The 26,490-nt window shown below is 32.4% G+C and overlaps 1 protein-coding gene across 3 annotated transcripts in view; it reads left to right on the forward strand.

Annotated features, from left to right (window-relative positions):
* Nucleotides 1-26,490, forward strand: part of Cnksr2 (connector enhancer of kinase suppressor of Ras 2) — a 263,447-nt gene that overhangs the window by 81,388 nt on the left and 155,569 nt on the right. For all 3 annotated transcript variants that reach the window (XM_010607126.2, XM_010607127.2, XM_010607128.1), the window contains exon 5: nucleotides 20,478-20,519. In XM_010607126.2, coding sequence (XP_010605428.1) covers nucleotides 20,478-20,519 — 42 coding nt within the window. The remainder of the gene's footprint in view (nucleotides 1-20,477; nucleotides 20,520-26,490) is intronic.

Genomic DNA, 26,490 nt, shown 5'->3' on the forward strand with positions numbered 1-26,490 from the left:
AGTTCTCTTGGAAAGATACCCAGCAGAGGGATGGCTGGGTCAAATGGAACCTCCAGTCCAAGCTCTTTGAGGTATCTCCATATTGATTTCCATAGTGCTTGTACCAGTCTGCACTCCCACCAACAAGGGAGAAGGGTTCCTTTCTCCCCACAACCCCGCCAACATTTGTTATTGTGTGATTTCTTGATAGCAGCCATTCTTTGTGGGGTGAGGTGGAATCTCAGTGTTGTTTTCATCTGCATCTCTCGAATGACCAGTGATGTGGAAGATTTTTTCAAATATTTTCTTGCTGCTTTTACTTCTTTGTCTGAGAAATGTCTGTTCATTTCGGATGCCCATTTTTGAATCGGGTCTTTATATTTGGGGAGACTGATTGTTTTGAGTTCTTTATATATCCTTGATAATAGTCCTTTGTCTGAGGAACAGCTGGTAAAAATTTTTTCCCACATTGTAGATTGTCTCTTAGTTCTGCTGATGGTTTCTGTGAAGTACAGAAGCTTTTTAGTAAGATGAGATCCCAGTTGTTGATTCTATCTGCTAGTTCCCGTGCTACTGAGGATTTGTTCATAAAGTCTTTTCCTATACCAATGTCTTCCAGAGTTCTGCCTAACTTACCTTCCAGCAACTTTAATGTTTCTGTTTTAATATTTAGATCTTTAATCCATTAAAACTCATTTTAAAGGGGCTATATAAAATTCAATATGTAGGCCATAATATTACTATTTTAAAGTTGACAAAGTGCTTTATCAGATTTGTTCTTCACAATTAAGTGAAGTGTATAAATTAAGTATCATTATCTAAATTTTATAGGTGAGTAAATTAAAGTTCAGGGAGAGAAAATGGCATAGAGTGGCATAAATGACATTGTTTAGATACAGTGATGTTGAACCTATTAAGAGCTTTCAATGATAACAAACAGCCTGCTGTATAGGTTCACTACCACTGGTTTAGGATTTCATTTCAGGTGGTCAGTAATACTTTCTGCTCTTTGCTTCTCGAGTGTGGCTTCATTTTTAATAAATAAAAACATTTTAAACGTGCTCGTACCTGGGCCCCATCCAAGACATAATAAATTAGACCGTGGTGGAGACTGGCATCAATATTTTTAAATAGTGCCTCAAATGGTACTTGTATGGATCCAAAGTTGTTAACTGCTGGGCTATACTCATAGTTTAGTAGTTCTCTACCAGAGAGTTGTTTATGGACCATGATTTCTTTGGAGGAAGCTTGTTAAATATGGAGTTTTTCTAGACTTTATCACAAGCCAAATGATTAAGAAGTGTGGAACATGAAGTTTGGTTATTTATAGGTGCTATCCAGCCAGAGCCTATACATTAATAAAGTCAACTGGTTAAAGTTTTGAATTTATAACAATAGGTATATATGACTAAAAATCCTTCTATGCAGTAAGGACATACTAAAAAAGATAAGACTTGTTCTTTGAAACATCCTATATGTTAATTGAAACAGTTATTATGCATTTATAATAAGAAGCAAAGAACCAGTGCTAGAATCTGTTGTGGTATTGACAGGAGCATGAAGTAGTGAAATAAGAAATAATAATATTTTAAAAATTTATTATGAATTCTTTTATACCTGGATTACATTGTGCATTTTTATTATGCCACAAATGGATTATATAAGAGATTTTTCATAGCTACATGAGATGCAAATCACATAACATATAGAGCTATTAGTTATAGGTACTGATTTTCTAAGGCATATTACCACTGTTAAAATAATTTTTAATAACCCACTACTTTAGGTTAAATCAGAATGACCACCAGCATCAGATAGGTAATTCAGATAAAATTAGGTTGTAATACAAGTGAAATAATGGGTTGAAATTATAATTGACAATGACAGGTTTAAGGACTGGTCAGAATTAAGTAATTAGGAAAAGTGAGCAAGAATCAGTTATAAAAAATGAGACAAAAATATCTATAAATACAAGATAGGAAAAGACTTGATTTACATGAAGATAGGAGAATGTAATCTGAAGTTTATTGTGAATTATTACAATGTGTGTGGAGTGAAATTGTACATATGAAATAGCCAGGAAAATTTATGAAGTAGTTTGGGAATTAACCTCTGCATTGAATACATCTTCATATGCATGACTGTCTTGTTTCTTCTTTGTTTTTGGTAGAGGATTTTATCATTCAAGGTAAACTAGATTAGGGCTGGGGATTTAGCTCAGCAGTTTGGTTTCCTGCCTTGCAAGCACAAGGACCTGAATTCAATCCCCGGTACCAAGCAAAACAAAACAAAAGCAAGGTAAACTAGATTATATTGTAGTAACAACTTGAAAAATTAGTGGCTTTTAACAGCACTTGTGTCCAGTGATCACAATACATATCCATCTATAGCTCTACTGTACATCTGCACTTCAAAGGCTAAGGTGAAAGGCTAGTCTCTTTTAGAACCTTTCTGGTCATCATGGCAGAGAGAAAAGAGAATGTGGTGAGCCATGTATTTTTTTTTTTTTTTGAGATAGGGTCTCACTATGTTGTTGAGACTGACCTGGAATTTACTATGTAGCCCAGGCTGATCTTGAACTCACAGCGATCCTCCTGCCTCAGCCTCCCAAGTGCTGGGATTACAGGCGTGTGCCACCACGCCCGGCCATGTAGAGTTTCTTAAAGCTTTTATATGGAAATGAAATATATTACACATGCTCACAGTTTATTGCTCAAAAATAAACCAAATTATGTGCCTATGAATGACTTCAGTGTCCCTAGAAATTTTACTTTTCCCTTATGAAAAATGCAGGGCATGTTTGAAAATCAAAGTATAGTCTGTCACAGCAATAAATCTGAAGAATTCTGGCATTGCATTTTACTGGCATTTTGAGGACAGTAGTATTGTTTATTTGGACATGAAAAAGATGAAATTAAATTATGTGAGAAATTTAAAAATATTAAATAATTAGTAAAGATTGAGCTTGAGAACTTTTATCTCCTCAAAAGTACTTTATACAGTTTGACATATTTGTATGTCTGTCTGTGTCTCTTGACTTTTTTTTTTTTTTTTTTTTTTTTTTTTTTTTTTTTTTTTTTGTGGTACCGGGGATCGAACTCAGGTCCTTGTGCTTGCAAGGCAGGCTACCGAACTGCTGAGCTAAATCCCCGGCCCCTGATGTTTTAAATGTAATCTAATGGAATGTGGGAAATAGTTTGGGTAGGGGAAGAAGGCTTGAATTTTGTCCAAGTATATACAATTCTGTCTCATAATCATTTAGTATTACTATTAGGAAACCTTAATGAATACTTCTTCTGTACAATCTCTTTTGAGATGTACCACATTAAGCCTAAAGTTTAGGCTAATACTATTGTTTGGACAATTTAATACTATATTTAAGATATAAATAGTTTATCGTCATCATTGTATACATATTGAGTTCCTGAGTATAGATGGCACTTTTTCAAATATTGCATGGTTCCTAAAAAGAATGGTCCAGGAAAATACAATCTAAATTTAAAAAATAGATGAAGATATATGGATTAATTAATTTTTAAACTGATAGGAATTTGTTTCAAATATACCATAACTTCCCTTTTTTTTCTGACAGCCAAGCAGATACTCTTGAGTTAAAGAATTAATATTCACTTTATATTTCACTTGTGATGGGGTGGGGTACTTAATTTTGCTCTAGTTGTATTTCCCCAGGGAAAAATTGTCTCCACCACTTAGACCCTATAGATTTTCTTTACCTTAGAATATATTAGATGGTCATAACAATAACATCTGGAAGCTAGGGAGGCTGCTCATTCCAAAGACATTTGCTTCATTGGATAAATGTAGAGTTCTTATTTTTTATATGATGCAAATCTTCATGCTGAGAAAGGCTTGATTATATATGTTTAAGATAGCTACTGAGATCTGCAAGTTAAAATTGAAAATTAAACTCATGTTTAAAAGTTTTTAAAAAACGTGAAACTCAGTCTATTTTTGAACAAAACAGAAGTATGAAGAAACTAAATGTACTGTACTAGTTTGGCAATTACAATTTTTTTCAAAACTATGGCTTTAAAAGTTTCATTATTATACCTCATCTGTAAGAGCAATGTACAGTATTTATTATGGAAGGTGACAAATGAGAATCACTGGAATAAAATATTTATAATGTATAAGTTCAGATTAACTGGCAGAATTTGAAGAGCACCTTGATAAATTAAAGAGAGAATGCAGTTGAATATAGGGTTTTTTTTCTGTGAAATTAGTGATAGTCTAACAGGAGAGACTAAGACTAGCTAATACATACGATATGTAGTTAATGGTCACCTGCAGGGCTATTCAAAACTATTTGGGTCTTGACTCAAGGCCAGAAGAACAAACTTACTTCATAATGGGATTTAATTAATTGCTTCTTTAAGCCTCCAAACACATGTATGAAAGTTTCAGGAACCAGTCTCACATGAGTTTTCTAATCTTAGTATGTTGAAATTTTTACTCCATTGACATTTAGAAATTGGGGTTATTAGAGACACATTTCATCAAAAAACTATACTCTACTTCCTTTTTGCCTCCACTCATAAGTCTCCATGTGCCAGAAGATTAGTTTTATGTGCCCATCTAATGATTGAAGTATTAGTCTTTTATAGGTGAAAGACTAGAATGATTAGAATTAAATGGGTACCCATTTTAGATGATTTCATGGAAGATAACTAGAGTAGAATTTTTTAAATTATGCAAGATATGGAAGAATTGACTGTTCTATGGATAGAGAAAGTAGTTCTCAGCTTTTTCAATCACTGTGACTTTTGTTTCACAAATTCCAATGCCTTAAAAAGATTTAAGAGCTGCATTTGTGTAATAACTAATTTTCCTGTTTAATTAATAATATATAGCCATCAAGAGGCAACCATTTTACCATACTCAGTTTGTATACTGTATAGTTTCTTTTGCTCTTTTGAAATGCACATAATGATTTTTGTGCCTTACCCCTTCAATACTATCTCCAAATAGGGGCCAGGGATTTAGCTCAGTGGCACCCAGCCTGCCTGAAAGGCGCAAGGTCCTGAGTTCAATCCCAGGTATCAAAAAAAAAAAAAAACTCCCCCCAATACTATCTCCATATACTCTCCTGGAAAATATGAATAGTGATATCTTTCTGTTTTATTTATAATTTTTAAAAAATGACCAAAAAAGTAGAATAATATAAGTGCACATGTTCCAGATTGGAATTGGCACAGATAAAGATTTTGTCATGTTTGCTTCAGAGCTTTTTTAAAAATAAAATTGTTTGTATTTTTGCTTAAACTTCTCCCTCGAAGGTATGCGTTAATACAACCTGTATCCTGCCCGTCCATGTTTATGTATTCTGCTGTACATCTATGTATCATTCATAAATAATGCATTCTACTTTTCAATTTCAATTAGAAATAAAACAGCAAGGGACAATATAGGATTATAATAGGATGATGAAAATATTTCAGAAGTTTGATAGAGTGCTGGTGTTAATCCTGGCTTGCAACTCCATGGATCATCCATTAACCTTGAGATATTAACTAATATTCTTAACTTTCAAGGTAACCCATTAATATAGTCAACCAACTTCCCTCTTCAATTTCATCTCTCAGCATTTCTTTCTCATACCCCCTAACCACTGTAGCACTGAATGCTTTTAATTTTAAACAATTTTAGTCTTCTCTTAAACCTTTCCATATATTTATTTTGACTAAGTATTTGTTCCATCTTCCCTTCTTCTCATCCTACCAACCTCAATTTATACATCTCTTCCAGTGGGAAGTCTGTAAATAACTCTCCATAATATAATACCAGAGCCAGATTAAGACATTTTAGATGTCTCAAATACTAAATGTTATATAGAATGTATGTCTCTCCCCTTGCTATCATGTTATTCACAGTGAACAAAGTAAAATAAAAGTAATGAAACCTAAAATTGGGCTTTCTAGTGTATAGTGACTACAGTAGTTTGATGGCCTTATTTCTCAAAAAATAAGATAATCAATTTCCTTTTATAAAATAAAGTTTCTCTTTTTCTTACTGAGAAATGTACTGGTATATACCAGTTCTTCAGCCATTGTAGTGCTTATTAAAGAATGATTTTTCATTTCAAGAATTTTTTTTATTGGGGTATAAACAGTTTTATATGTTACATTTACTGTCATATTGCCAGAACAAAGACAGTGCCTAGAAAATGGGTGTTGGTCCGTAAGTATTTCTTTAATGAAAGAAAGTACCTGTGATCTTGATTTTGCGTGGTATAGTATATAATTAGTCAAAGGCCCTGTTTTCTTGAAGTTTGTACTTAGAGATGAGCAAATCAGACCTGAAAGGGACTAAAGGTCACGTCCTTACTATGTTAAACTCACTCTGTAATAGAGTGAGCCTTCACTTTGGAGAAAACATGATATAAAAATGTTATGTCTAATGGTAGGGGGTATAACAATTCCCAATTTGAAACTATACTACAAAGCCACTGTGATAAAACACCATGGTACTGGCAAAGAAACAGACTTGAGGATCATTGGAACAGATTGGAAGACACAAAAACAAATCCAGATGTACTCAGCTACCTCATCTTTGACAAAGGAGCTGACCATCCTCAAGAGAGGAAAGACAGCCTCTTTAATAAATGGTGTTGAAAAACTGGATTTCAGCCTGCCAAAGATTAAAACTGAACCCTTATCTTTCACCATGCACTAAATTAAAATCCAAGTGGATGAAAGATCTAAATATTAAAACAGAAACACTAAACTTGCTAGAAGATAAATTAGGCAGAACTCTTGAAGACATTGGCATAGGAAAAGATTTTATAAACAAATCCTCAGTAGCATGGGAACTAACAGAAAGAATCAATAACTGGGATCTCATCTTATTAAAAAGCTTCTGCACTGCAAAAGAAACCATCAACAGAACTAAGAGACAACCTACAATGTGGGAAAAGATGTTTACCAGCTGCTCCTCAGAGGACTATTATCTAGAATATATAAAGAACTCAAAACAGTCAGCCCCCCCAAATATAAAGACCCATTTCAAAAATGGGCATCTGAAATGAACAGACATTTCTCAGACAAAGAAGTAAAAGCAGCAAGTAAATATATGAAAAAATGTTCCACATCACTGGTCATTCGAGAGATGCAGATGAAAACAACACTGAGATTCCACCTCACCCCACAAAGAATGGCTGCTATCAAGAAATCAACCAATAGCAAATGTTGGTGGGGTTGTGGGGAGAAAGGAACCCTTTTCCATTGTTGGTGGGAGTGCAGACTGGTGCAACCAGTATGGAAATCAATATGGAGATACCTCAAAGAGCTTGGACTAGAGGTTCCATTTGACCCAGCCATAGCTCTGCTGGGTATCTTTCCAAAAGAATTAAAAGAATCATATCACAGTGATATATGCACACCCGTGTTTATAGTGGCACAGATTGTAATAGCTAAAACTTGGAAACAGCCCATTTGCCCATCAGTTGGAAAATGGATAAAGAAGATGTGGTTTTTCTATAAAATGGATTACGACTCAGCCATAAAGAATGAGAAATTAGATTCATTCATAGGAAAATGGATACATATTGAGGATATGCTCCTAAGTGAAATAAATAAGTCACACATGTGTAAATACTGAATAGTTTCTCTGGTGTGAATAAACTGTAATAGTACATAAGATCCTAATGAGATAACTGACGTGAAATGGGAAGAAAAGGGCTAAAGGTGTAGGGAAAGTGGGAAGGGTAGGGGAAGGGTAATAAGGGAAAAGAAAAAATATGACAAAATGAAAAGATGGAAATAGAATGTTTGTAAATGGGGAGTGGGGGAGTGGGTAAGGGAGGGCAGGGACGAGGGGGAAAAATGAGAACCAAAACCTGTCATGTAGAGGTACAAGATCCCAATAATGAGTGTAACTGTACTGTATACCTAAAATATACCAATAAACTCAATTTTTAAAATTGTTATGTCTAAAAGGACAACTATCTGCATGATATTTCATAATGTACAAGCATCCCTAAATACAGTAGTTCATTTGATTCTCACAATAAACTTGAGAAGAAAGTATTTTCATCTCAGTTATACATGTTAGGCAAAAGGCCTAAACAGCCTAAGGACTTGCCCAGGTACATGGCAGTAAGGTAAAACTATAAGTCACACCCTGATATTCTGACTCTAAATGACCTCTTTACTTGGGAACATGTGGATCAGTTTATTAATTGATATAAGGAAATACAGTTGTTTCTAGCATTGAAAATCTCTAGCCTGAATACCCATTAATGACAATCAAAATGAAGCAATATTCCAATTAGAATATACAGTATCTTTTGACTGGCTGGTAAGCCGGTAACTTTTATATTTCAAAAGAAAAAAGGCAGCAATTAGTTTAGGGGTTTTCTGTCTCATATTTCTTCCAGAGCTTTGTAAACTGAAGAAGTCTCTCCAAATTGTATACTCATTTATGCTATTATTTAAGTTTTAGTCATCAATAATATTTTAATAGTGAGATAGGAAAATTTTTAAATATTAAACTTGAGTCTCTGAAAACAAAGTCCAGCTTAGTGTTTATTTATAGATAACAGCACCGACAAATTCTCCTAATGATTCTAGGTGACTCTTGTTTTTACAGTCTTATTTCTATAATTTACTATAGAGACTAAGTCATTTTTATGTAATAGTGTTTGCATCACCCAACAGATTGTAAATGAAACTATACCCAAAGCAGTTCTATAATGAAAGTTATCATGTCACAATGAAAGCAAGTCAAATACAAAAATCTTTGTAGCAGACCTTATTGGCACAATTCTTCCTCAGTCCACCTTATTCCTATTAAATCACATTGCCATCAGAGGTATTGATATTATAAGTATGTTTGATTATAGCATTCTTCTGCTTATATCTCTTCAGAGATCTTCTCTGAGTACAATATAAATTTTAAGCCTACCTCATGAGCCTTAGATTTCAGTTTGTTTTTGCTTCGTAATTCTAACTTCAGTAAAACCAAACAATGTTTCATTCCCTGCATACATCTGACTTTAACCCCTGTGCTCTTTAAATCGTTTTTCCTTTCTTGCCATGACTTTTGCTCACCTTTTGTCTAAATAACTCCTGTTTGTTCTTCAGACTCTGCTCATGCTACATTTTCATTAAAATGTCTCATTTCCTCAGACTACTTACATAGGTGGTTTTATTTGCTTCCTTGACACTCTGCTTATGTGTCTTTTTACAGGTACCAATGCATTTTGCCAACTTTAATGAAGTATACTTGACAAATAAAATTGTATAATTGTTTTTGATATATGTGTACACGGAAATGATTACAACAAACAAGCTAAATAACATATGCATCACCACACACAGTCATATTTGTGTGGTGTGTGCTATGACTTACTCCTTTAGTACATTTCAATTGTGTAATACATTATTATTGACAGTATTCACTGTGCTATGCATTAGGTCTTCAAAATGGTTTGTCATCATATAATGAAAGTTTGCATCCCTTGACCATATCTTTCTCTTACCCCTTACCTCTTATAACCATCATTCTATTTTGTTACAATTAGTTTAGCTTTGTTTCTCAGATTCCAAGTATAAGTAAGATTGTGTCATATTTAACTTTCTGTGTGTGGCTGATTTCATTTAGCATAATATCTTCCAAGTTCAATCATGTTATCACAGCTGGCAAGATTTCCTTCTTTTTTAAGACTAATATTCCTGTAAGTGTGTAAGTGTGTGTATCTGTATCCATCACAGTTTTTTACACATTTCTGTTGTGAGACACTTAGGTCCTTTTTTTGGTATATTTTGACTGCTGTGAATAGTGTTGTAATGAATGTAAAGTGCATACATCTCTCTGAGACAGTGATTTTATTTTCTTTGCATATTTACACAGAAATGGGATTATTGGATCATGAGGTACTTTTATGTTTAATTTTGTGATGAAATTTCATACTACTTTTCATAATATCTGTACCAATTTATATTCCCACCAAAAATGTACAAGAGTTCCCTTTTCTTTACATCTTAATCAATACTCTATCTTCTGATTTTTTCATAATTGGCATTCTAATAGGTGTGTGATCATATCTCATTTTAGTTTTGATTTGCATTTCCCCGATAACTAGTAATATCGAGCAATTTCAATATATCATTTAAATATTTGTATATCTTCTTTGGAAAATAAGTATCTGTTCAGGTTCTTTAACCATTTTTAGTTGAGTTACTTATTTGCTATTAAGTTGTAGGTTGCTTACATATTTTAGATATTAATACTTTATTGGATATAATGCTTGCAGATATTCTCTTTCCATTCTTTTATTTTCTTTTGTTGTATAGAAACTCCTTAGGGTAATACTGTCTCACTTTTTTATTCTTGCCTTTGCTGCCTGTGGCTACTAATTTATGTTATATGCACATTTATGCCATTTTCCTGCTATATATTTTACTCTTTGTATCTTCTTCCCTTTAAATTTTTATTTGGTTGAATTTTATCATTGTATCTTTTAAGTAGTCTTTGCATATTTTTATCTATATTACTGAACAAAATAACATGTGACTTGGCATAATGCTTTGGTAAGAAGTCAGGGATGAAAAAATATTATCTCAAAAATAGAATAGTTCACTACTATTTTGTTGTTAGGTAAGAGAGAGACATGTTTAAAATATCCTTTTCTAATGTCTGACGATATTGACTACTATAGCAGTGATAATCTATTTCAAAGGTAATAATCTATAAATGTACATAGACACAGAGTATATTATTGTATGTAGTAGGTGGAGTTATTGCAGTTGTGGATGTGAAGACACCCAACTACAGAATTATGGAATCAAAGGCTTTGTTAAATTGAAAGCAACCTTAGGAGTCATCTAATTTTATCTACCTTCATCTAGTCTGGGTGATGATAATAATAGCATTTGTATGTATTATAATTTATAAAACATTTCCATATTACTTGACATTTGTAGATAGATAAGCAGAGTTGTTACTGTAATGCTGAAGGAAACTCTGTGAGGTAGGTATAAGCATAGCTTTTTTTTATCTGCTAATTATAGTTGTCTGGAAGAAAAAGAATTCATTAGGTCTGTCATACAGTATAGAATACAACTAACCATGGTAGAAACCAGAAGCATTACAGATAGTAGAAGAAGAAAATTTATTATTTATTTCTATCTACCTTAGAAAAAATTAATCTTACTCCTTAGACAATCAGATTATCTCTCATTAGAGGAAGGCAAATTAAATCAACATTGAGGTTACATTTTGCTGCAGAAAGAAATGGGAATGGAATTAACATAAGAAAAAGAAAATGGAAACAAAGTCTTTCAGATAGGGAAGGGTGGAGGGGTTGAAGGGAGGGCAGGGGAATGGGGAAAAATAAGAACCAAGATGGATTATATAAAGGTGCAAATTTCCAATGATGAATGTCATTACATTGTATACATTAAATGTACCAATAAAATTAATTTTAAGAAAGAAATGAAATAATAAATACTAGCAAAAGTGTAGGGAAAGATCAATCCTCCTACATTGTCGGTAGGAATGTAAACTAGTACAGCTATCATGGAAATTACTAGGGAGATTCCTCAGAAAATTACACTTGATCTTAGCCAAAAGGCTGAGAAGCAATAAGAAAACTAAAATTAGAAATTCCGTTCAACCTAGCTGTTCCCCTTTTAGGAATCTTCCTAATGTATACCCATGCATACCCACATTTATAGCAGAACAATTTATAAGAGCTAAATCTTGGAATTGACATATATATATCCATCAACACACAAATGGGTAAAGAAAACGTGGTGCTTACATACAACAGAGTAGTGTTCTGCCACAAAGAAGGATAAACTTGAGTCATTTGTGAGTAAATAGATGCACCTTGAGACCATAATTAGAAGTGAAATAAATCAGACACATAAGCTTAAATATTGTGTGATTTCTCTTCAATGAGAAACTCAAAATATAAATAAATAACAAAACAAAAAATAGAAAATAGGTAGAAGCATCTTTTGCAAAAGGGAAGGGAACCAAGAGATGAGGGGAGAGGAAGGGAGGAGATGAAAAAAAGAATTAAGATATTTTATGTATCTGTACCAACTCCCTGTGAGGAATGTAATCATTATGTACTGTAAACCTATACTAATAAAAATGGGGGGAAAGAGTATGGAATGCTTAGGAGTATGCTGTAATATATAGGACAAGGCATTTAAAAATATACACATGCACAGTTGTATTGCCAAGTAACTGTCTAAATGAGTGAGTCTTTACCTTCTGTATACCTGTATCTTTATAGAAAGATAAATATGGATAGGTGGCCACTAGGGTCATTCATACCCACATTCTCTTCCCATTCTTTGTTTATTGTTCTTTTCCTTTATAACTCATAATCCTGTTAAACCTAATGGAAATGATAATCCCTACAATAATTGGCATTTTTAAATTGCATACATAGACATCCTCTTTCTCAAATCAATGGTGGTAGGAGTACTAATAATTTTGTGATCATTTTGTTTTCATTTTACAAAATAAATTTTGCTTTTGCTCTTCTCCAGATAATGACAAGAATCATGTTATATAGAGCATTGTTTAGATATGCTTTCCATTTTAGTATGTATATTAACTGAGTTATTTAAATATGTTATGTGGTATTTTTATAAAATAGCACATTGTGATAAATCTAAACTACTTCTCAATTCTTTTTCTCTTCATTTGTCTCTATTATCACTTTGATCTGACTCCTCACAAAGTTACTTTTATATTTGTTTTCTACCTTGAAGCATTTCTTAGAAGGGTAGTTTATATAATTTACTGTTATTTATACATCTAACTTCCCCATGGTTGTTCTTTGCAACAAGTTTCACTTTCGTTGTTACACTAAATTTGTTTTTAAAGCTTTTCTTGGGCCAATTTTCTCAGTCTCTCAGTTAAAGTCAAACCTACTGATCCTTATTCCTTTCTCAAACTCTCTTTTCCTGTCTTTGTATTATCAGTTTCTCCATTCAATCCTCGTCTTGTGACTAACTCTTCTTCTGTCTTGCTGCTGAATAAACATTTTCTGAGATTCTATCCTCAGCTATCTTCCCAGCATACATGTATTTGGCCCCAATGAGGTTGTCATTTTTGTTTTCTTGTAGCTTAAATATTTCAATGTAAAATCAAAATCTGGCTCTAATTCAGTTTCAACTCAGTTTTTCACTGCCTGCTACATAATTTTATATAGCACATTCTTTCAGCCATTTCTAATTTCAGATGTCAAAAAATGTAATTATTTTAATCTCTCAAATTTTTCTTTTCCATTTTTAATGAGCCATTTATCCATTTACATAAGCTTCACCCCCAGAATAATTTGTAACTTTTCCCTCTCCATTGTCTCCTGTATGTGTAAATCGGTCATCTAATTTTTTTTATTTTTGGATGCCTGTATTCCATCCACCTTTCCTCAACTTACTTCTATTATCATAATCTCAGTTCTAGCCCATGTTACATTTCTCATTTTCCCTTGAGGGTGTATTCCAACAGATCTTTCTCACTCTAATTTTTCTTTCTTCCAAATTTGCTTCTTCTCTTATGATTTTCATAACATAAACTTGAACACATTTCTCATATTCATACATCTACAAATACTTGTATCAGAATAAAGTCCTTTGGAGAGATATCACACACACACACACACACACACACACACACACACACAGTATGTCTAGGAAGGTAGACATTGTTGTAGAAATCCCCATGTTTGAGACATGGTTTGAAAATTACACTTGTACCTTAAGGGACTGTGAAGAAAGCAACAAGGAATACCTATGGGAGTTGTTGACTGGAGTATTTCAACTACTTTCCTCACTCAAAACTCATATTACCATGTAATGTAAACTAAGCGTTAAGTAGGCAGCCTGCCTTCAACCCTTCCCCAAGGACTGTCAAGAGAAATTATCAGCTGATTTAGTTTAGTTTTTGCCACCCTGGGTAAAGGAGCTTTGAAATAAAAATTAAATTGTTTGAAAAATTAAAAGTGTATTCACTTTATAACAAAATTCTTGTAATATAAGCACTGGTAGTTCTGCATAATATAACCCCATATTTTTTGTCTGCTTTCTTTCCCACTTACTTTGCTCACATATATGATACCTTGGCCAAATTAGTCTCTTTACTCCTTATTGATTTTGGATTTGTTTAGTGTGTTCATATAAACTGAAATATTTTTTGGCCTTGTGTCCCCGATTTCCACATATGAAAGACATTTAAGGCCAACTAAAATATCAACATCTTTCTAGGTATTTACTTAGTAATCATCGTGTCAGACTATATCTTCTTTTTTATGGCATCATTTATCATTTGTCTACCTTTTATTATTATTTGTATATATTTTGTTCCACTAAATAATGAAAAAATAGTGGCCAAGGACCAGATTTATCTCTGATTACCATATAGCAGTGAGTGACCTTTTAGAGCTTTTGATGACAACAGTTAGCACGCTGTAGCAATCATGTCAGAGGTTCAGGACCACTGCCCTATAGTTATAGTGTCTGTCTGACACTATATTTAGAAGATGCCAGAAAACATTTTGGTGTACTAAGTTAGTTCCTGAATGAATAAAAGGGGATGAAAACAGAAAAAGATTATAGCACTCATTGTTTGAATTAATCATTTAAGCATATAAAGATATTTTGCCTTTTGTTTTCTTCAGTACTAGGGATTGAACCCAGGGCCTTTGCACTGAGCTGCACCCCGTGCCCTTTTTAAATTTTGAGACAAGGTCTTGCTGAGTTGTTAAATTGCCCAGGCTGGCCATGATCTTGTGATCCTCCTCCTTCAGCCTCCTAGAATGCTGGGATTACAGGCATGTGCCACTATGCCTGGCTAGACGTCCTAATAGAATATATTAAGGTGTTTAGTGTTAATACATGTTGAGGTGTTTAAACCATTATCATACGTTTGTGGATCATGTAAAGTATTACCCAGTATTTTTAAATGAAACAGTTGAAAACTCACGGCAGAATACAGCGATGTGTAATGCTAGAAGCATACACTATTTCCCTTCACTAGCTCTGTTATGTATTTAATATTAATAACCTATGTACTATTCTTATAATACACAGTTAATGAAATATCTTTTTTTTTTTTGTACTGAGGAACAAACTCAGGACCTTGCGCTTATGTGGCAGGCAGCTGCACCACTGAGCTAAATCCCTGGCCCAGAAATACATACTTTCTATAAGCATTGTGACCCCAGATGCTTAGAAATTGATCAAATATGGAGTATCAGTGGTAACATATAGGAATAGAATTGCTCAATATAGAAATTACATCATTTTACAGAAAACATAACAGGTTATGATACATATGGGTGTATAGTTCATCTGTGAGAGGATATTTCTGTGCATATACTTTTGTAAGGATAAAATTGATCAAAATTGAAGAAGCAGTCCTCATTTTATGAATATTTTGTGATTAGGACTTTGATCCATTTAAATGTGCATCATATGATTTATAGAAGCATTATAAGGAAGAGGTTCCTTAGGGCCGGGGATTTAGCTCAGTGTTTCGGTGGCCTGCCTTGCAAGCGCAAGGACTGGAGTTCAATCCCCTGTACCAAAAATAAAAAAAAAGGAAGAGGTTCCAGAAAAATGTAAAATATTATCTTACAGGCGCAGTAGAAAACAGCTTAAGCTGTTAAAGAGAATTCTTCTGATATATATATATATTTGTTTACTATAATTCTAAATCCAAATGTAAAAATCTAAATGTAGTCCTAACCTAAAAATACTTAGAATGTCGGATAGAATGGTTTGTAAAATATAGAGTTCTTCATACGCAGTGCTATTTTCTTTTTAAAGTTTGAGGTATGATCTCCTAGAAAAAGATTTGGCCCTAAGTGTTAATAAAACTAACACTTGAGAAGTAAATATTTTACAATCGTATTTTGATGCAAGTAAAATAACATTAATAAAATGAACCCCCCAAAGTACCTAAGGCTGTTTAAATATTTAGCATGGTAAAATTAATTCCATAAAATTATTGCTTAACAAAATAAAATATAATCATTAGTCTATTCTTCTTGCTAATGTGAAGTAGCAGTGTAATATGCACTGTCAGTGTTGGTGGTGTTTTTATTTGGTTTTTAATATGCTGTGTCCTTATACTTTGTGAAAGCCTCTAGCTTTCAATAATGAACAAGCTGATCTTGCTAAAAGGGAGAGACACAAGTAAAAGCAGTTATTTAAAGTAATAAACTATTAAATAACTCAGAGAAAAAAACTGAGGAAAAGCACAGGGTTTTTTGTTGTTGTTGTTTATCTATCTTTGCTTTCGTGTGTGTGCTCATGCACTCATGCACTCTTGAGTATCTAATCCAGAGCCTTTTGCTTGCTGGGCAAGTGCTCTACCACTGAGCTATACTCCTATCCCTTAAGCGCATAGATCTAAGGAACTGAGAACAGAGTCACCTAGAAGATAATGTTTTTACTGATTTATGAATTGTATGTTTGATTATTTTTTATTTGATATTCCTCTATCATATGGTAATTGTGTAAACTAGAAAAGGTTTTTCTCAGTATGTCATCAATGAAAATCATCTTGGAGGCCTCTACATTGAATCTACCAAATCTATATTTTTTGGGATGGAACCTGGACTCCACATTTTAACCAGCTCTCTAAGTTATTGTTATATGTTCTTTATGTAGAGAACTAAAATATGAAAATTACTGAAGTAGTTTAACTGTGTTTGAAGGTAGGTATATTGCTTTTCTCTAACTAATGACATACTGTTTTCAAGACCAAATTGAAAGTTACCCTTTTTGTTTCATTTTAGGCAGAATTGGTCGCTTATTCTTCTGTTCCTCCAGTGCCACTAATACTAAAACTAATTAAGGGTATCTCAGATGTCTAGTGCAGATTTAAACTTTAATAATTTCATATGTTAAAGTGCTAAAAACCTACAAAATATTATTTAAATTTTTATATCTGTTTGGCTTTATTTTAAATAATTATTTAATTTCAGTAATTATATGTGATAGTTTTTCAGACTAGTAAAAACACTTGTTCACATAAATTACTTTATCTCCTGAGCCTTTGTCTTGTGAAGTCATATCAAGATTGTGGAGCTGGGCGTGGTGGTGCACGCCTGTAATCCCAGCACTTGGGAGGCTGAGGCAGGAGGATCACTGTGGGTTTGAGACCAGACTGCCCTACATAGTGAGTTCCAGGTCACTCTTAATGACATAGTGAGACCCTGTCTCAAAAAACAAAAAAAAATAAAGTACACACAAAAAAGGATTGTGGAATATGTACCATTACTTCATTTTTTAAATAATCTTAAATCTAGGAGGATTATCTTTTCAGTCCCTGTGCCTCAGCTGAGAAAAGTTTTTATATAATTTGAAATTTAATTAAAGCATTGTATATTATACTTGTTTTGAATTTTAATATTTTAAAAATATACATGATTGGCCTTTCATATATATTTGCATAATTTTTTGGCATTTATGCTTCTCTATTTCTTAAAATTTAAAATTGCATAAAGCCTTAGATTTCTGTCTCATTTTCACGTATTTATGTGAATGCCTATCTCCTTAAACTACATTTCTCTAAGTTAGCAGCCATGTTTTATTTATCTTTGTATCCCTAGCAAAATTGATTAATATTTGCTGAATCAATAGGAATGATATATCTATTAGATATTGTCCATTTCAGTACACTTAGTAACATTAAAGTATGATTAAGCATATTTCAGTTATATGCATATGTTTTAATTTTAATATTGCATTGGATTTATTAATATAGTTAATATTTCACAGTATTGGCTATGTTTCCACTCATTGTTAAGATTGTCCCATTTTTAGCCAGTGCTAATGACTTCATGCTGACTCCTAAGCCTTACTGGCACAACTCTAGTGGTCTTTGGTAGCTTCCTTCTTTCTTGTATCACAATATAATCCAAGCTCATCTTATACATTTCCTATTCCAGATCTGGCATCAGCCATTTTCCAAGAAGGCCTGGGAGATTATATTTCAAGACCAGAAACTGTGGGACATTCATTAATACAAGTTGGTCATTGTTCCCATGCCATTTCAGTGGGCTGAGCTAAGAAATATGTACATACGCATGTATATACGTACATAATATATCAATAGTGTCTAGAGTTTTCACTTTACTTCGGCAATACATATGTATCTGCCCTTTCCTGTAATAAAATACTGCTCTATGACAGGAGTGATAGGATGATAATCACATAATTTTTTTTGTTGTTTCATATTATAGAGTACACACAACAGATTCAGCAGAGCAATAACACTACTATCTACAAACAGTATGATTACTGAAACAGTGTCAGATTATTTTCATAATTCTTTTTGTTATATCACACGGGAGATGTACAAGTAAAATATATTTTGACTTGAACTCGTTACTTCCTGTATAATTATTATAACTTTAGTAGGATATACATTTAGATCATATTTATTTCTTTCCTTGAGGGGAATTCCTTTGAAGGTTGAATAAGGAATTAAATCTCCTGAGAATGTTTAATTATATCTTTTGATTTCATGAAGGCAGGCAAATAATGAAACTTGCATCCACTACAGCTAAAGCAAGCTGTAGAAACAGCATTGGGAATCTGGGCACCTTTCCAGCTTTTCCCAAATCGTTTATTCCCGATGCAATTGTGTTTGAAATTAATTTCTTTAATATTAAACTCTTCCAAATTCAGATGTACGTATAACTGCACTTCACAAAAATAAATATATCTTCACCTTGGCTCCTCTATGTGCATAATTCATAATTATTAAGTTGCCTTTGTATAAGCATATGCAGACACAGATGTGACTGTATTTGTAACAAACTTTTCCTTTGGCACGTGAACATGGTCAGAAAGGCAAGAATTATTATTTCTGTGAGTTTCTGAGGTGTTTCAGAACTGATTTTTACTTATAAAAATCTGCCCTTGGTTTAAATAATATATGCCTCTGATGTTAATATATACTTCACCTCTGACATGGTGTTATAGGAGAATATTATTATTGTTGTTGTTATTAAGACGTGAAATAAAGCTATTTTTATTAAAATTAAATTTAGGGAAAGAAATGAAATGGACTGTCATTCCAATTTTAGTATATGTGTTCCCAAAGCGAGCACTAAATCGCAGTAGTGTAAAAAAATACAGATTTTTTTCAAAACTTGCCAAGTAATAGTTAATTTTGCATTTTGAGGTAAATATAATTTTTAAAAGATTAAAGTGGTGTAGAACAACCATAATGCAGAGCTAAAGCATATTTATCACTTTCCATATGTCATTCTCTTTGCTGGGCGATTTATCTGTTTTTTCACCTTAAATCTTATAATAGTCTTATTGGGTCACTACTAATGTATGTCGTGCCCATTTTATAAATTTCTTTAACTAAACAACAGAGACATTGTTACTAAAAAAAAATCACTTTGTTAGATTGCTGCTTATTGTATAGTAAGCAATTACAGGTAAACTAATGACTTTTTTAAAATTTAATTTTACGGAGTCCAATTTAAGTGGTAACTTTAAACTTGGTATTTATTATAGGAGGTATTAATTTAAAATATGTAATATATACTTAGTAACTTGAAATTGTTGAAAATGTAAAAGTATGAGATCTTGGTATAATTACTTATGTTAATGTTTTTAAATATTCTAATCTGTAAGTGTTTGAAATAATAGATATTTTAACAGTATGTCACAGTAAATGTTTACAATAAATGATTACAATAATTTTTAGTACTACTTTTTCTTTTTTTTCTTGTTTTTTAAAATTAATTTTATTGGTTCACTTTAGATATACGCAATGATCACATACATCATAGAGAATTTGTACCTGTAAATAATATATCTTGATTAGCTTGATTCTTCTTTTTTCTACAATCCCTTCCCCTCCCTTGTGTATGTTGAATCATCCCTGCATCCCTAGGATGAAACCTACCTGGTAATGATGTATAATCTTACTGATGATTTGGTGCATTCTGTTTGTAATGGTCTTCTTGAGAATTTTTTATTAGGGAGAATGTCCTGTAGTTCTCTCTTTTGTTTGGATCCTTCTCTGGTTTTGGTATCAGGGTAATTAATGCTTGCTTCCAGGAATGACTTTGGGAGTATTGCTTTCTTTTCAGTTTCATTAAAGAGTTTGAGGAGTAGTGGCATTAGTTAATCTCCACATTTCTTGTAGAATTCAGCAGTGAATCCGTCAAGACCTGGGCTTTTCATTGTTGATAGTTTTTAATTACATTTTCAACGAAAGTGTACTTAATGTACATTTAATATATACTTTATTATGTAAATTTAAAGTTGGAAAAATTAGAAAGTATACTTAAGCAAAAAATAAGGATATTTTCACTAACTGACCATCCAAGATAACTACTGTTAATATCTGGTAAATAGCTCTACACATTTTTCCCATTCTTATTACTATGTTTACTGTAAACAGATTTTTTCAAATTATCAAGAACATATTTTTAAAGGAATGCTTGGTTTTTTGAACCTAAAGTATGTGTTTCTCTTTTTCAGGACTGTACTGTATATGAAACAGAGAATAAAATTCTTCATGTGGTATGTATAACTGGATTCATTTTCATCTCCTATACAGAATTGTTTTATTTAAATAGTAATTAAATAAAAGTCTACAGCTTATAAAAAAGTAAGCAATAATAAAAAATTCTGTGGACCATATCTGTTAAGCACATTTTTAGGAAATATACAAAAGAACCCTAGTATATTAGTTTCATGTTTATCATAGGATTCTGTTATATCTAATAGACAAACATGTAATATTTGAAGATTGTAATATGTAGCATGGTTGGAATTTAATAGACAATTGAGAAAAAATAATTTGAAAATACAAATTTTTAACTATTGATCTGTGGCAAAAAGATGTCAGAGGGAGGTATTGTATTCTACGATATGAGCAATTTATCTCTATCATTTGGATAAAATACTTCATAAGATCATCACACTTGTTCTCCTTTGATTTTATACTCATTAAACAACCTTCTAATTGGTAATTTGGTGATATTTATTGAATCATTTAATGACTGCTGATATTTTATTTGAACTGGGATATGAGTACATTATATATTGTGAAAAGGCATCTCCTTTGTTTTCAATGAACAACTGGCTGCTTTGTGTTTAAATCCATTTTTTGGTCAATGGTACTCTGTCGTAGCATCTTTTTCACTTCTGGTGTGAAATTATGGCACTTTGCAGCTCTCCAGTACTAGATGGTTAAGATCTGTATTTCTTGCCTATTTTATACATGTAGTTCATGAGTTATATGTGTCTGAAATGTTTGAATATTTATACAATAATATTTTAAATTTGAAGAGGAAACATTTAAAAAACATCTAAATCCATAGGGGGAAAATACTAATTCAAGGTTTCAGCAGTGCAGTAATACTGTTCTTCTATGTTACCTGCTACATAACTAATATTGAGTAATCCTCTTCTCATTATGCAGCAGTAATGGACTTGGTGATTTATTAGTATGGCCTGAGAAGAGTATACAGTTAATATATTCTTCTGCTTGGTAGTCTAGGAAGGAAAGCAATTACTATCACCCCCTTTCAATCTGCAGAATAGAACCTGATATTTATTTAGGGTTTATATATTCTATTTGTTTAGGTTCTACAAATATATTGTAGGTTGAACATCCCTGTTCAAAAAATCCAAGATCCAAATGCTATAAAATCTGAAACTTGCTGAGTTCTGCCATGATACCACAGGTGGAAATTCCATACCTGTATAAGGATATTGTTTAAAATGCCAAAAGGAATTGCACATACCTCTGTGGATAACAGTGAAAGAAAAAGAAGCATTTATGTTAATTTGTACCACAGAACATTAAGCTGTTGAAGAAGCTGGAAAAGCGTTGTACATGTGAAACCTCTTCCGGGAAAGTACAGTATTGGAATGACCTGAAGAAAGAAGAATAAAGTGCTGAAATTCTTTGTGGAAAGTGATGCACAGAAGTTAATGAAAACTAGAAAACCACTGCAAAATGTTAAAAATGAGCCTCCAATTCATTCATTGACCGATGTTGAAATAGCCAAAATAGTTCTGAATCAAGATTATCATGGTAATAGCGACAATGAAAACAAGTGTTAATACTACCAAAAAAATGCCTGTACCTGACATGGTGAAAATGTGCAATGAACATATTGAAGGACTAGAGCAGTATGCATTTATAATAGAACACAACATCATGACAGTTTAAAATCAAAGAGAAATTTCTAAGTCAAAAACCTATTGTTGGGCCAGGGATGTAGCTCAGCAGTATAGCACCTGCCTAGGAAGCTCAAAGCCCTGAGTTTGATTCTCAGTACCAAAAAAAAAAAAACTATTGTTAATGAGGCAGATGACTGTCTGACAAAATGTTCTTCATCCCTAGAACACCTTCTTCCTGGTCCTCAACTTCTTCTGATGTTTCTTCTCGCCTAGAATAATAAAGTACAGTTTACAATAACCTTTAATCAAATACAGCATCATATGTGGTAAATGAAATTGCTATTTGTTGTTGCTGCTGGTTAACAACTGATGCAAATATTTTAATGATGCTTAACTATGCTGCATAGTTACTCTGAACACATTTAGTTCATTGTATCAATAGTGCATCATTTTATTATTAAATTCTTATGGGAAAATAGGTGTAAGAAAATTGTTACATATTAGTAGCATATAAATTTAGAATTAGGAGTGGAGGTGATGACAAATGACTACAGATTGTCCACATGAGTGGCTGAAATAGTGACACCTTTTTTTTCAATGTTCACAAACTTTTTCATGAAGAAAATTATTTAAAATATAATGTGAAATTTACTTTCAGGCTATGTATATAAGGTATACATGAAACATAAATTAATTTTGTGTTTAGACATGGGTCATGTCCATAAGATGTCTCATTATGTATAAGCAAATATTCCAAAATTCAAAATACTTCTGCTTCCAAGTATTTTCTTTTTGTATTAGAATATGTTTGTAAAGCAGTATTTAAATTTGTTTGATGGAATTATTACAAAAAACACAATGAGTAAGGGATACGCAATTTGTATTTCATTTAATCCTGATTTTGCAAGTGGTGAGACCTTTGGCCTTGAATATTAAGCTATTTTAATGTTTGAACAGAGATCTGATACCAAAGTACATTCCCTTTAGATATCTGGCAGTTGCTTCCAATCTGTTTGGTACTGTCTTAATTCCTATGGAACTCAGGCTTGCTATCTCACTGTGCCTGTTGTTTCAATAACTAAGGAACATGAAAGACCCTTCTCTTCTTACATTTTATTTCCTTTGAGTGACTGATCCATTGGCATTGAATTGTCTATGACAGTAACTTGCTTCTGAAATAATGAATTTGCTGAATTAGACATTGGCATGGTGCTGTGGGTTTTTCATTGTATTTACTTCAAGTCAATTATTGAGGTCAGTGTATGCTACTGATTTCTCTTTATAAAATTTCTCAGGAGTAATCTCTTTTCTGTGGTTTGTATCAAAAAAGTGCTGTACTTTTCCTTATGCATTGGTAGTTAGAAACTTAAAGTACAAATAGTTGGGAAATTCATCTTATGGTATTCCTCTTATATATTAATGTTATTCTGTGCTCCAATATATATCCGTGATTTCTCTTTGCCTTAAGTTTCTCATTTTATGTATCATATATATTTTTACATTTGTTGATATCTTTTATATGGAGAAATAGCACTTATAGGTAATAAATGCATATTTGTAATCAATATTGAAATGTTAGCAAAGGAATTGTACATAGCTCATGGAAAGAGAATCTGTAAGAGGTTGCAAAAATTAACACATTTTATTTTTTAAGAAAATTTAGATTGTACCATGTAACAGAACAGAAGTAAACTTAAATGATAAAAGTACAGTGGAATTTCTGTTGGACAAAATATCTTAAATATAATTTCAATTATTTATGCTAAGGAAATAAGCTCTTTGATTATGCAATGATGTTTTAAATTTTACTTAAACCATAATATCAGATTTTAAGTAATTTTTAAATCATTTAAAATATTTTTAATTTTTAAATAATTTTTAATTTCTAAAATTCTTAGTGACTCAAATCATTAGTCTATAATACTTCACTTCTCTTTCTTATATGACAGATTCTGAGCACCTAGGTATTAGAAATGAGTGACAACACAACTAAGAGTGAAGATGTACAGAAGTGAATGTCATGTTTACCTTGGACAATTTTGCATTCCAGAAAATGAGAATTTAATCATGATAGTGAAGATAGTGGATGACATTTATATGACAGTTCAACTCAGAAAACATTTGCACTTACATGTTATTATACTGGCCTCTTTTTGCAAAGATAGTCCAGCCTCCACTAGAAGATTATTGTATGTTTTCATGTGTGTTAATTTTCTCAGAATAAGAATTAAGTGTTTAAAATCATGAAATAGTACAATGGACCACATGGAAGATGATGGTAGAATACTTTAATACAAAGATTTCAGAGCAGTAATCTTTCCATATTTCTTAGTGTATAGAAGAAATCACTTTGACTCTAAAAAACAGTACCTGAATGCTAGTTCTGTACTCAGTGATTTTTCAAGTGATTTAACTGTTTTGGGGATTTTGTTCCTAATATGACTATTAATATCTTTTGTGTATCATTGTTGCTAGGAGAAAATTGATAGATTCTTGTGAACAGAGTTGTATAATCTGTTCCAATAGTTTTTATTATTAACATTTATTTTATTAGAGTTTCTTATTTCTTCTCCTTCACACTTCATTATATACACCAGAAAATAAAAAGCCTGAGTTTTAGTACAACTTGTTTAGTATAAACTGTGAGTTAATTTGAGTAGTCTCCTTGTTTCTATGATAGTTGGATAAGCAAAACAAAGTATCAATTATAATAGCTCCATTTGAAAGATGGGTTTATATATTTGATAGGAGCCTGAATTCTTTCTAGAAAATAAAACCTCTGGGAAAATCTCAAAGAAGGTAGTTTGTTGATTGGTGATGCCACAGCACAGAAGTGACACTGGAAGAGGAAATCAATATAGATTTTAGAGTTCTACACCACCGTAGAGAACTAGAGTTCTATCCCATCACGACCTTCTTAGGAGCCCTGAAAAATGTGCCTCAGAATTGTCTAGCCCCCCTGCCAAACAGTGAAGAGAGAATATTTATGTACTGGCTCTAAACCAGTTCTTCTATTGGTCAAAGGTTTCTCTTTGGGGTGTGAATCTCTCACCATACCAGGTTTCTGAATGCATCAGAGTTCTCCAGGGCAGAAAGCAAAGGTAGTGCAACTAAAGTGAAGTAGACTGGCGTGACAGTAGCTTGAGAGAAAATGGACTTGAAAGAACATGACATGGGGCCTAAGAACTACCTAGTTTAGTGAAACACACCATTATATGTCTTATTTTCATGCTTCCATTTCAAAAATAAAATAAAACATATCTACTGGTTAGAATTTATAAAAACCAGTTTTCCTTGAAGAACTTATGGAGCTTTGGGAAGAAAAATCAATAGGTCTCCTGCGGCATTTCAAATTTTGAAGTAATTTGAATTACATGTGTTATCAAAATTTGCTTGAGTTGACAGCAAATTTCAAATAGTAGATAAAATATTGTTGTTACAAAAGATTTATAATTGAGCACAAAAATCTAAACTATGCAGTAGACTAAATCTTTATTTTGTCCAGAGAGTAGGGGAGACAGTTGTCAAGAGGAAAATTATCGTTTCTGAAGAATTGCTATACCTCAGACATTCTACGGAGCAATCCAAACATCAGAATGCATTTCCATGCCTGGAAACCTAAGATAAAGAACTGAGGAAATTTGTGAGGTGTCATGTCTTTTTGTAAATTAGTTCTGTACTTAACTGCTTAACAGTTTACACCAAACATCACTTGGGCAGCACATTGGTTTACATTTTATCCCAAGCAGATGTCATTTCAACCAGTTGATTCTTGAATCAAATAAATTTGATAAAATTGTCATTTTTATTTTTCCTGTTATATTATCTTATAAAACTAATGAAAACTGTGCAATTTTTTGATATCTTGTATTTAAATAATTGACGGGTAAGTGGTTAAGGATGAAGAAAGAGAAATAGGAAAGAAAAGAAATATTCTAATATACTACCAGAAAAATCCTTCCCCATGAAGTAGGCTTATTGAGAACATTTGTTTAATGTTCTCAAAAGAGCTAAGCAAACATTGCCTCTATTAATAAAAAAGCTTATACTATAAAGAATTATCATACTATAATCTAAGAGCAAAATGAACTAAGAAAATAGTTCTGTAAAACAACGCAGAAATAGAAGTGAAGCTATGATAAAACGAAATTTTGTATTATAAGGACATTTGACACAATGGGACACAAAACAGACTTTAATAATATACTCAGGTTTTTAGTAAATTAAGAAAAAATCAAAAAGTAAGAGAAGATAAAAGTGGTAGATGATAGGGCCAGGGATTTAGCTCAGTGGCATCACCTCCTGCCTCACAGACAAAGTCCTGAGTTCAATCTCCAGTACAGCAAAAAAAAAAAAAAAA

This window comes from Fukomys damarensis, unplaced genomic scaffold (genome assembly GCF_012274545.1).
Source record: "Fukomys damarensis isolate Sample0158 unplaced genomic scaffold, DMR_v1.0_HiC HiC_scaffold_39, whole genome shotgun sequence".
Taxonomy (NCBI): Eukaryota; Metazoa; Chordata; class Mammalia; order Rodentia; family Bathyergidae; genus Fukomys; species Fukomys damarensis.